This window comes from Toxorhynchites rutilus, chromosome 3, assembly GCF_029784135.1.
Source record: "Toxorhynchites rutilus septentrionalis strain SRP chromosome 3, ASM2978413v1, whole genome shotgun sequence".
Classification (NCBI taxonomy): Eukaryota; Metazoa; Arthropoda; class Insecta; order Diptera; family Culicidae; genus Toxorhynchites; species Toxorhynchites rutilus.
In genome coordinates, this window is record NC_073746.1 from 149,863,321 (window position 1) to 149,876,280 (window position 12,960).

At 42.2% G+C, this 12,960-nt stretch overlaps 2 protein-coding genes across 5 annotated transcripts; one reads left to right on the plus strand and one right to left on the minus strand.

Moving 5' to 3' along the window:
• The first annotated feature begins 27 nt into the window (after positions 1 to 27).
• LOC129779808 (isocitrate dehydrogenase [NAD] subunit beta, mitochondrial) lies at positions 28 to 1,958 on the plus strand. The gene is made up of 5 exons (XM_055787517.1): positions 28 to 228; positions 353 to 403; positions 466 to 1,047; positions 1,112 to 1,321; positions 1,487 to 1,958. Exons 1-5 carry the CDS (start codon positions 187 to 189, stop codon positions 1,715 to 1,717), a joined length of 1,116 nt encoding a protein of 371 aa, XP_055643492.1. The 5' UTR covers positions 28 to 186; the 3' UTR covers positions 1,718 to 1,958.
• Positions 1,959 to 7,410: 5,452 nt separating this feature from the next.
• LOC129775579 (trifunctional enzyme subunit alpha, mitochondrial) lies at positions 7,411 to 10,905 on the minus strand. 4 transcript variants are annotated; one of them, XM_055780464.1, is made up of 6 exons: positions 10,785 to 10,905; positions 10,568 to 10,653; positions 9,205 to 10,052; positions 8,967 to 9,146; positions 8,323 to 8,912; positions 7,411 to 8,260 (listed from the first exon to the last, which is right to left on the minus strand). In XM_055780464.1, exons 2-6 carry the CDS (start codon positions 10,638 to 10,640, stop codon positions 7,639 to 7,641), a joined length of 2,313 nt encoding a protein of 770 aa, XP_055636439.1. In that variant the 5' UTR covers positions 10,641 to 10,653; positions 10,785 to 10,905; the 3' UTR covers positions 7,411 to 7,638. The 4 variants fall into 4 exon arrangements, with proteins under 4 accessions (XP_055636439.1, XP_055636437.1, XP_055636436.1 ...); XM_055780462.1 differs by having other exon boundaries at positions 10,718 to 10,900; XM_055780461.1 differs by having other exon boundaries at positions 10,568 to 10,656; positions 10,718 to 10,900.
• Positions 10,906 to 12,960: the final 2,055 nt, after the last annotated feature.

Consider the following 12,960-nt stretch of genomic DNA (forward strand, 5'->3'; position numbering starts at 1 on the left):
AGCAAAAACAGCTGTCATGAAAATGACACCATCGATTTTTACAGTGCAGTTTTTCGTATTCGTCTTGTGGTCGGTGTGAAAATATTGCTCGCGGAAAAGTGGATGCTTGATTCACGCGGGTTTTGTCGAGTAATCTTTCAATAGTGCGCCGTGCTCTAGGACAATATCCTTCTGCAAGAATTTGTAATGTCTTTCATTGCTCGGAACGTTGTTAGGAGCCTGGCTCAGGTACGGTTTGCTTAGAGAAGAAAATGTTTATGTAACCAACTCACCCCTATTTTGCTCGGTCCTTGACGGACGAGCTGTAGGTTAAAAGTAAAAAAATGTTAGAATACAAATAGTTCGATTTCAGGTCTCCTGTCGTGGGATTCATTCGACCGGAGCTGTTCAGGCACCGACAGCAGTACGTATAACGATAATACTAATAAAGTTTCTCATTCTAAGCAAATGTTTATATACCAACAGAGCTCGAGTAAGGAAGGTCGTATCACCTGTACGCTAATTCCGGGTGATGGCGTTGGTCCAGAATTGATGTACTCCGTTCAGGAAGTCTTTAAAGCCGCTGATGTTCCAGTTGATTTCGAGACTTTTTTTCTTTCGGAGATTAACCCAATTCTGAGCTCCCCGCTGGAAGATGTGGTGCGATCTATTCGTAAGAACAAGGTCTGTCTCAAGGGTATTCTTGCAACTCCCGATTACAGCCGCACCGGAGAACTGGAGACATTGAATATGAAACTGCGCAACGAATTGGATTTGTATGCGAACGTTGTACACGTTGTTAGCTTGGAGGGAGTCAACACTCGCCATAAGGGAATCGATAGCGTTGTTATTCGTGAACAAACAGAGGGTGAATACTCCGCCCTGGAACATGAGACCATACCCGGGGTGATCGAGTGTCTAAAGGTCATTACAGGCCAGAAGTCTGCTCGTATCGCCAAGTTTGCCTTCGATTATGCTACTAAGCACAACCGCAAGAAGGTCACATGTGTCCACAAGGCCAACATCATGAAGTTGGGCGATGGCTTGTTTTTGAGAAAGTGTGAAGAGGTAATTGTGCGCAATATTAGATATCTGTTAGCTGTATCATACTTGATATTATTATTTCAAACAGATTGGTAAACTTTACCCACGCATCCAGCTCGAGAAAATGATTGTTGATAACACAACCATGCAGTTGGTGAGCAACCCGAACCAGTTCGACGTTATGGTCGCTCCGAATTTGTACGGAAATATTATCGACAATATTGCTTCGGGACTTGTTGGCGGAGCCGGTGTCGTGGCCGGTGCTTCCTACTCTGCGGAGCATGCCGTATTTGAACCGGTAAGTAGCTAGCCTAAGTCTTCAATTCTTCCGACCCGAGTTTTTCATAGAATGAATTAAAGATTTCATCTAAAATAAGTTAGTTATAGTGTATTTACCTGCACTATTTATTTCAAATTCGAATAAACTAATTTCATTATCATTTGAATTTTCTCTGTTTTGTAGGGCGCACGCCACACGTTTGCCGAGGGCGTCGGTAGGAATATCGCCAACCCAACCGCTATCCTGCTATGTTCTTCGAAAATGTTGCGCCACGTCAACCTGATGCACTACAGCCAGATGATTTTCCATGCAGTGCAGGATGTGCTCAAATCAGGCAAAGTTCGCACGAAGGACTTGGGCGGCCAATCGACAACCGATGATTTCACGAAAGCCGTCATCCACAACCTGCGGTAAATAACCATGGATAACAGAGCAAGGCTACGTAATAACTCAAGTGGCTCAGCAGCGCATATATAAGAAAATGAGTTAACTCTGTCAATCCCTATCTAATGGAATGAAAGTTGCAAGGGATGTACTTACTTCAACACTAATATAACTGTAAATCCCAGCTCTCGCGTTAAATTATTTAAAAATGTGAACGACATACAGCCAAAGGATGATAAAATAAAACGATAACACCATGGTTCAAACAAAACGATTTTCCATTATTAGCATAACAAAGTCATGAACATATTGTGATAAACAGTCGTTCAGTCCTTCAGTAGATGCAGTCATCAGTTTCCTCTATTTGACCGAACGAAATTTAGCAGGAACAGATTTTCCACCAGATCAAACCACTCGCTCACTTGACTCCCGTTCTTCTTTTCCCACCTGATTAAATGCGAGCACCATCTCTGCAGAGCACCTGTCCGGCAATCTTGTGACATGCCCTGCACATCGGACTCGTCCAGCCGTAGCGACTCTCTGACAGCTGGGTATGCATTTACATTTTGCACGGGGTTCATAGTAGGTGCGACTATCGTTGACCATGCGTCTTCGAATTTCACAGCTGTTGAAGAATTGAAGAATTCTGTTACAATCAGTCCCTCCTGCTAGCATGCATTTACTCTTAGACCCATTGATCCCAAGCCCAATCAGCCCTGCTTCGTGTTTCAGTCGGGTATACAAGTCGGCTACCATCGCATGTGTTCTTCCGATTATGTCCACGTCGTCGGCGAAGCAGATAAACCGACTAGACTTACCGAAGATCGTACCCTGCATGTTGAAGCCCGCTCTCCGCATAACACATTCCAGCGCCATGTTGAAGATCAGACAGGAGAGTCCATCGCTTTTGTCGAAGTCCCCTGTGAGTCTCAAACGATTCCGACAGATCGCCTGAGATTCGCACACTGCACCGAACACCGTTCATCGTAGCCTGAATCAGCCATGTAACTTTTGAGGAAAGCCGTGTTCGTCCATGATTCTTCATAGCTCTCGTCAATCGATGTATCATATGCGGCCTTGAAGTGGACCTGATACTCGCGACACTTTTGGAGGATCTGCCGCAGTGTAACAATCTGGTCCATCGTCGAGAAACCGGGAATTAAACCGGCCTGATGACTTCCCACAAATTTGTTTACTATTGGCGATAGACAACGAAAGAGAATCTGAGACAAAATTTTGTAGGTACCGTTTAGGATCGTGATTGCACGGTAGTTCCCACAATCCAGCTTCTCACCTTTTTATAGATCTTACATTTTACATCTACTTTTTATGTCTTAGCTTTTTATATTCACTTGATCCTAAACTCTACACAGTTGTTCTTTATGCTAAAGGGAGGAGGAGCCAACACAAGAATATGAGTGCGCGTTCGATTGGCGCAAATGGAGTCAAAGCGGATAACAAAGAGTAGTGGTTATTTCTGTGTGTTGTCATTTCACACTCGGCTTAAATGGGTTAGTTCTGCATAATGTTATGTTGCAAGGTTGAGTAGATATTGTTTAACACTTTGACGTCCGCAAGATTCGTAAAAAAATATTCGCTTGGCGCCGGCAACGCTAATTCGGATTTCTTGGCTTGTAGCCGCCCGTTCTTGACATTATCAGGAAATTATAAATTGTTAAATTTTACTAATATCATCGTTAGTTTTAATAAGTTCTCAACCCTGTTCCTCGACTTTCATGACATTTCGAAGATATACATACGTAAACATCACAAACCTGTCCATACTCTCCCCAGTATATGTCCATGCGGATAACCATCGAAAAAATGTTCTACTTTTCGGTCTGTTTTTATTTTGGTAAAAACATTGAAAAACATTCGGTCGATTAGTTCGAAAAACAGTATATTGAAATGCAAGAAACTGCATTTAAGTTTGGAGAAACATGAGTTTCGAAAGATAGAATTGAAGTTCTTCTTCCTCCATTGGAGGAGTATAACTTCATTTCTCGTTTGATCTATGACAGCGCGGTTCGCGCTCAAACGAAACCCATCCCAAGTTCCACTATTCGTCGAAGGCCTCCCAATCCATGTTGGGATGGCCAGTGTTCCAAGCTTTATGGAGATAAATCGAATGCATTTAAAGCTTTTCGGAAACGTGGAACCATTGAGAATTTTCAAACGTATTTGGACCTTGAAAATCAATTTAAAAACTTGATCAAAGGGAAAAAACGTGCTTATTGGCGAAATTTCGTGGGAGGTTTATCACGAGAAACGTCAATGAAAAAATTATGGAAAGTGGCTCGAAACATGAGAAATCGCTCTTCATCCAATGAAAGCGAGGAATATTCGATGGATTTTTAATTTTGCACGAAAGGTTTGTCCCGATTCCGCTCCAGTGCAAAGAATTATTCGAGATATACCACAAGATAGGTGCGATCTTGATTCCGAGTTTTCGATGGTAGAATTCTCTCTTGCTCTCCTTTCATGTAACAATTCTGCTCCGGGATCGGATAGAATTAAGTTCAACTTGCTGAAAAATCTCCCTGATGTGGCGAAACATCGCTTGTTGAACTTATTCAATCGGTTTCTGGAGCATAATATTGTTCCAGATGATTGGAGACAAGTACGAGTTATAGCTATTCAAAAACCCGGAAAACCCGCGTCCGACTTCAATTCGTACCGCCCAATAGCAATGCTGTCTTGTATACGGAAATTGTTGGAGAAAATTATCTTGTTTCGCCTTGATCGATGGGTTGAAACGAATGGCCTACTCTCAGATACACAATATGGGTTCCGCAGGGGCAAGGGGACGAATGATTGTCTTGCGTTGCTTTCTTCAGAAATTCAAATGGCTTACGCCGAAAAAAAACAGATGGCTTCAGTATTCTTGGACATAAAGGGGGCCTTTGATTCTGTTTCAATAGAGGTTTTGTCAGACAAATTACAATCTCGGGGTCTGCCGCCTCTATTGAATAATATGTTATATAACTTGCTTTGTGAGAAACATTTGAACTTTTCTCACGGAGATTCGGCATTCGGGTCTCTTACATGGGACTCCCCCAGGGCTCATGTTAAAGCCCCCTTTTGTACAACTTCTACGTAAGCGACATTGACAATTGCCTTACACAAAATTGCAGCCTAAGACAACTTGCAGATGATGGAGTGGTGTCTGTCGTAGGATCAAAGGAATCCGACCTGCAAGAATCCTTACAAGATACTTTGAACAATTTTGCAACCTGGGCCATTGGGCTAGGGATCGAATTCTCCACGGAGAAAACAGAGATGGTGGTTTTTTCTAGGAAGCACAACCAAAGCTAAAGCTTCAACTTTTGGGTAAACCGATCACTCATGCTATGTCATTCAAGTATCTTGGGGTCTGGTTCGACTCTAAATGTACTTGGGGGGCCCATATTAGGTATCTGAGTAAAAAATGTCAACAAAGAATAAACTTTCTCCGTACAATTACCGGCACCTGGTGGGGAGCCCATCCCGAAGATCTTATAATGTTGTATCGAACAACTATTCTCTCAGTGATGGAGTATGGCAGTTTCTGTTTTCAATCAGCTGCCAAAACACACCTCATTAAACTCGAGCGAATTCAGTATCTTTGTCTCCGTATCGCGTTGGGATGTATGCCCTCAACGCATACCATGAGTCTCGAGGTTTTGGCAGGCCTACTCCCACTAAAAGATCGCTTCAATTTATTATCTCTTCGGTTCCTCATCCGGTGTAAGGTTATGAACCCATTGGTGATCGGAAATTTTGAGCAGATGATCGAGCTAAATTTTCATTCTGGATTCATGAGCTCATATCATGAATTCATCTCCATGCAGGTTGATCCTTCTTCGTATACTCCCAACCGTGTTTGTTTTCCTGACTACATCAATTCCTCTGTACATTTTGATCTGTTCATGAAGGAGAAAATCCATGGAATTCCAGATTATCATCGATCGGGGATCGTTCCTACGATCTTCAATGCAAAGTATGGGCGTGTCAATTGTGATAATATGTACTTTACTGATGGGTCCTCTATGAATGAGTCCACAGGATTTGGAGTGTTCAACGAAATTTTTAGCACCTCCCACAGTCTTCAGAATCCTTGCTCTGTGTATATTGCTGAATTGGCAGCAATACATTGGGCGCTGGACAGCGTCGCCTCACGACCTGTTGAACACTATTACATTGTAACGGATAGTCTTAGCTCTGTCGAAGCTATCCGTTCAGTGAGGCCGGAAAAGCACTCGCCGTACTTCCTTGAGAGAATACGAGAAATTTTGAGTGCTTTATCCAGACGCTGTTATGTCATTACCTTTGTCTGGGTCCCTTCACATTGCTCAATTCCGGGTAATGAGAGGGCTGACTCATTAGCAAAGGTAGGTGCAATTGAAGGCGATATTTATCAGCGTCAAATCGCCTTCAATGAATTTTATTCTTTAGTCCGCAAAAATACCATAGTTAACTGGCAACGCAAATGGAACGAAGATGAATTGGGCCGGTGGCTCCACTCGATTATCCCTAAGGTTAGCCTCAAACCATGGTTCAAAAGTCTGGACTCCAATCACTGTTCGTTAGATGCGCTACTCTTTCGTATTAATCTTGCCGACAACAATCTTTGTGGTTGTGGCCAAGGTTACCACGACATCGAGCACGTTGTTTGGTCGTGCGAGCTGTATCTTGTCGCCAGATCGAATTTAGAAGACACCCTTCGGGCCCGAGGAAGGCAGCCCATGGTGCCGGTGAGAGACGTGTTGGCTCGGTTAGACCTTGATTACATGTCCCAAATATATGTATTCCTTAAAGCTATCGATCTTCGTGTGTGATTGTCCTTATACCCTTAGTTTTTCCTTTTCCTTTGTGAGAGATCGGATCCCTTCTTAAGAATAAGATGAAATGTAAATACATATTAGATATAAGATAGGTTTAAGAATTGAGTGTGATGAGTGTAATTGAGAGTGTGATTGAGAGTGTGAGTGTGATCATTGTCAATATATCCTCATATCCCCTCCTTTTCCTGAAGAAAATATGTCACCCTTCTAAACTCGAGTCGACCACGAGTAATCGGTTTCCTATATTATTAACATTAGAATTAAGGAAAAATGTTTATATACTAGTAACAATACAGTAAGGAGTTCGGCTCCTTTAAACCTATGTAACTGAGCCTGTAAAAATAAACGATTTAAATAAAAAAAAAAATAACACAAAAAAATGTACTACGAAATTATAACCGGCGAGAAACAAACATTATAAAAATTCAAATGAAAATGAAACTCTTTAGTACAAATATTAGGATTGCTTTAACTGCGTGAGGGACGCGGACTTTCACCAATATTTATAAATTTTTGAGTATGAGTTCCAAACATCATACAGACCAGATGGGCCAATCAGAAGAGTCCAGGTTTGCTTGTGAGAGGTCGCCGCTTCAGACGGCAGGTCGGCGGGCGACTCGGATTGCCACATCATCGCGGCTTGGGTCCGCCTCGGTTCTTCGTCCTCGTTAAATGGGAATAAACGAGGAATAGGGCCCTATATACACATCATTCAGTTTTCACCGTGATGTAACGTTCGTGATCAGGCCTAAGATGTTAAGAATTGATTGGAGTTCGAAGCATAAACACAGATGGGTAAAAACTTTTGCATCGCACTATTGAATGATGGCCGAGAGAAACGTGTCCTTAATTAAAACTAGTAATTTCTCCAAATCTATTATGAACGAATATTCAGTGAAATGATCTTCTCATGTAAATATATTTTTCCGTACTAGACGAAAATGCATTCGGTTGTAACAAAAAACATAAAAAAAATGTATTTGTTATAATCCTCGAAAATGGGACAGAATAACAATAATTGACAAGATACCTAATTGAATGTGTGATATTACAATGTTTGCTTAAATTCGATTCACATGTTTGATCTTTTAAACTTAACCGTACCAACGAACCTAAACAATAAAAAGTCTACTTGCTAGGGTGAAATTTCTTGGATGTATCCTTCGCCATATCGACAAGCGTTTGGGCAGGCACAAATGGTGCACCGTACAGGTCGGCATACGATCGCATCTTATCTACCAACTTGCTTGCGCCATATTGGTCGACCCAGCGGAATGGTCCTCCGGTGAATGGGGGGAATCCAAGACCGAAAACAGCACCCACATCTCCTTCCAGTGGGTTATCCAAAATCTTCTCCTCCAGACAGAGAACAGCTTCATTAACGAAGCGGGAAACCATCCTAAGCTGCATGTCCTCTACACTGTTGGCACCGCGTGACTGAAGAGCATACTTTTGCTTCAGAATTGCTAGAGCGTCTTGGTTCACTTCACGGTTCTTGCTCTTTCCAGGTCCGTACACAAACACCCCTTTGCCTGACTTGCGTCCCATGAAACCGGCCTTCACCAAATCGTCCATAACACCCAGATTACCTCCACTGAACCGATCTCCGAATGCTTTGGCTAGATCGACGGCAATGTGTGCACCAACATCGATTCCAACCTCATCGGCAAGCGTGGCGGCACCCACTGGGAATCCAAATGTTTTGGTCATTTTGTCCAGGTCCTTAGGGTCAACACCTTCTTGCAGCAGCCTGTCATGAGTTTTTAGTTTATTTTTCAAATAATTCAATTATTTGGGTCATTCAAATCTTACCTGATTGCCTCGGATAACATGGTGGATAGAATGCGAGTCGTGTAAAATCCTGGACCATCTCCAACAGTGATCACTACCTTGCCCTGTTTTAATCCGACCTCCACCGCGGCAGCTGCGGTTTCCTTGGAGGTTCCTGGATGAGTGATGATCTCTAGCAACTGCATTTTGTCCACCGGTGAGAAATAATGCATTCCAATTACCTTATCCGGTCGCGAGCTTCCAGCAGCAATTTTCGCAATCGGAATAGCGGACGTATTGGTCGCAATGATGCAATGCTGTGGGACAACTTGTTCCAGCTCCTTGATCACCTTGTGCTTGATATCAATATTTTCAAATACTGCTTCAATCACAATGTCCGTATTTTTGAACGAATCATAGCTGAGAGTAGAGTTCAGATTGGACAGAATCTGATCCCGCTCGATGCCACTGATACGCTTCCTCTTGATGGCGTTCTGTAGACCATTTTGAATCTGTCCAATACCACGACCCAGACCTGCTTCCGTAGTGTCTTTCATCACAACTTGATATCCCTTATCGATGCTTACTTGTACAATTCCAGCGCCCATCAGTCCAGCTCCCAAAACACCAATCTAAAATCAAACAATTCATTAGTGAATCAGGAGGCTTACAAGCGCATAACTTACCGTTTTGGGTGGATTGGCTGGCTTACCAAACCGATTCTTCTTGCATTCGGTTTGTCCACGGAACAGACCAATCAATCCTTTGGATTGAGTAGTTTGAGATAACTCGCCAAATCCCTTCCTTTCCGCTTCGGATCCAGCTTCGAAGCCTTTATCAACTCCAACGCGGATAACATCAAGAATCTAGAATTGGAATGTATAATCTACATCTTATAATTTCGTACAACCATTATATTTTTACCTTCAACGGGGCAGGATACAAACCACCTGACAACTTCATGACCTGCTCACGAGCTTTAGCGAACACTTTGTCCTTAACCCAATCAAAGGAAAACGCCAATTCCATTATTGTATTCACTAAACCGGTCTTCTTTCGGTTGACCTTCAGTTTATCGGAAGCAAGATCTTTTGCAACTTGCACAGCAACTTTTTCAAGGTATTCAATCGTGTTCTCTTCGGCTGTTTTTAGTCCGGGTCCCAAAGGATTCACCAACATATCGACAATGCCCAATTTCTTGGCCTTGTCAGCTTTAACGTTCTTTCCCGTTAGTGCCAAATCAAGCGCAGTGGGAATCGATGTTAGCTTTGGCAACCGCTGGGTTCCACCGGCTCCTGGCAGTAAACCTAGCATGACCTCGGGTAGTCCCAGATTTGTACGTTTATCCTTCACAGCAACACGATAGTGACAGGCCAGTGCCAGCTCTAAACCTCCACCCAAACAGACCCCATTTATTGCGGCCACGATTGGCTTCTTGGATTTTTCCATCCTGTTGAACTGAAGTTGTCCTCCGTGGGAAATTTTGGTTGCTTCCTCAGCCGACTTGCATCTCTCTAGCATGCTAATATCCGCTCCGGCAATGAAACAACCTGGTTTGGCGGATATAATCACCGCCGAGGCGACCGATGGATTTGTTTCCATGTCCCGGAAGATGGCATCGAACTCGGCCTGCACTTCGGCGCCAAGCGAGTTCACCTTTGAGTTAGGCGAATCAAGAGTCATCACTAAGACATTGTCAACGACTTTGGTTTTGATGTGTTTCGCCGCTGGCGCGCTCGCTAGGAATCGACTCTGGAGCAGAGGGGAAGATCCTGTGAATGAAAAAGTAGCCACTTGGATAATCGTAAGTCAATTTACAACATTTTTTTTTACACAAGTGTATTATCAAACATTCCACAATCATAATTTGTAGCGATTCACTTATGCAATCAGTCACTACCAAGTTCGCCGTTATCAGATTCTCATCTGTGCACATGAATAGATTTTATAACAGCTCCTTTTTTAAACATCCACAGCCGAAATATGTACATTGGCCGTTTCTCTCAGTGTAAACAGGTACCGTAGTATATTACTCAATTCTATTCCTCTCACTCTCGCACAACCAACTCGTTTCAGCACGACAACACATCACGTCTTTCTTTCTCTCATTCGAAAGCACGCTGAGCCGCTCCGTCATCCCTGCTCATGACCAAAGTCCAACTTGAATTATTTGGACTTAAGTAAAAGCGAGGCACCGCCGAAAGGTTTTTCTAATTGGTTTAATCAAACGATAACTGACTCGCGATTCCCCTTACACAAGAAAATCTTATAGATCAGAAATACTTACGTCTGAAATTAATCGACCGGGCAAAGGTCAGATTTCGGTTCAGCGATGTTCCAATGAGTCGTAAGCTGGCCATTTTCTCTACTCGTCTACTGGAAAGGACAAAAATGTAGAGCATAAAATCACACAAGGCATTAGTAATTGCTTGCTTACTGTTGCAATTAGTAAAAGCGCTTTTGGATGGAAACTAGTAGCAAATGATGAAAAATAATTCACTCACTAGATTTGATGACAAGATGTAACCAAACGGAACGATTGGGAAAAAATATGCAACTGACCGAAGTGCACCGATCACCACCTCAACGGGATGACTTCTAGCAAGTGATAAGTGTTGCTCGTCACCTGAACCCAATAACCATTCACTAAGGTGGTGCATCGTAATATTCTTTCTAGTGTTTGTAAGCCCGACGAAAAATGTTTTCGGAAATTATAAACTGCTTGGAAATGGAAAAATGTCTTCGTGAAAGTCCGGGGAAAAACAGTGTTGTATGTTACTTAATGCAAATATTCAATGGTTTAATAGAAAGTCATATTTTATTAAAAAATCGCCTTGTTCTCACTGCGGCAGGGCGTCAGCGTGGCAAGGGCGGGGCGTGTGACGCTTACGATTAATCGTGTGTGTTCTTACCGATGTGTTCACACCAGGCTGACGTGTCGTGAGCGTGGTTTTGGCGTGTGGCTGGCGTTTAAACCTGTTTAAACGAAAACACGTCGGCGATATTTGTACTTCTCCGCTTCTCTCTTGCATATGTTTGTTTGTAGTAGTGACATAATTTAATTTGTTGTTTTTTTATTATTTTTTTACGTTTTTCACCCTCCGAGTTTTTAGCCGGATACGTCCAACGATGTTGGAATATTTAAAAATAAACCAATTTTCATTCTTTCATTCAAAATCACACATTGACAATTTTCATAAAACACGCCGCTGGCACGGTGCAATGTGAGTGAATTAAAATATCGTGGCAAGAAGTGAACACGCCCCGCTCACGCCACGTTGACGCCCCGCTGCAGTGAGAACATGGCCTTAATGATCCTAAACTGTTTGCCTTTAAGGTGAAGGTGGAAGCTAGTCACAAATGGCTACCACAATGGCGCTCATTTCTTTCATCTCCCTCCCTCACCCCTCGCCCGAAAATCAATAATTTTGCGAAACAGTGTGAAGAAATGATCGTTTTCGCACAATTCCCATCAAGTAATATCAACCAAACTCTAATCGATTACTCACAAGATATTAAATTTTCATCTGCTGTCGCACTGTATAGTGAAAAACGTCGGAAAACTCGAGCAAGTGCTCTGAAAGTTAAATTTTCATTTTTCAATCTTCAACAATGGTTTTGTTTGTATTGGTGAAAGCTAGGTAGTGCGGACTGAATCAAAACGGCTGTCAAAAAAGATCCAATTGAAATGTCAAAACAGATCCAACGATCAGGAGTGTTATTTTTCTTATGAAAATCAACACTATAAAAAAGATATTGTTATCGAAGGCAAAAATAATTAAACTTATAAAATGAATGAACTACATTTTCCGTCAATTGTTTAGTTGATCATTGCATCTCTGAAAGAACATCTCATATTGCTAGATATCAAAACCTGACAGGATATCAACAACCTACGAATAACGATTAGTTCACTCCAAGATTTCAATGTGGGAGCAAAATTCGACATTGGCGAATTTCGATACATAAATACATAGCAAAAGTGAAATGTTTTTTTCTAACGTCGGTGAAAACAGCCTTGCTAGTGAAGCTGACCGAATGGAATTTGCGTAATTATGATCCGCTAGGGCTGATGATGAATATAACGGTAAAGCAATCTGCACTTTTTGTTGATGATGGACGTAATCCTCCGAGTCAAATGTCTGTTTAATTGTTGGGAAGGCATTACAGTTTCTCACGAGGTTTCCTCTCCAGTTGAAACGAAACGATGTATTTCTATCAAAACGATCCTATGAAAGGTTTGCTACACTTGGTTTTCAATAATTCAAACATCGTACTTACTCCACAGATACGGGAATCCTTATTCGGAACTAGTTTGTTGTCTCCGCAAAAATCGACCCAGCGCGTCTGTAAAAACGTTTCCAAGGGTATACAATAAAAGCTTACGCAAACATTTTCACTCGTATTCGGGCAGCCTTTCACTGAGCTACGCATTTTCAATGTCCACTTTCCCTAATATAATGTTTTTCCGAACGAAATAAAAACAAACAAAGTCACAGTCACGTAAATGTTTACTCCTGCGATTTGAAAATATTCGATAAAAAGTGGAACGAAGAGTTGCCAGATGATTTTGACGTGGGACTACGTCTAACCGGAATATATGGAGGGTAAAATGAAAACCTGAACACAGAACATGCAGGAAAAAATGCAAGATTTCGAATGCCTATAACTCGAACATAT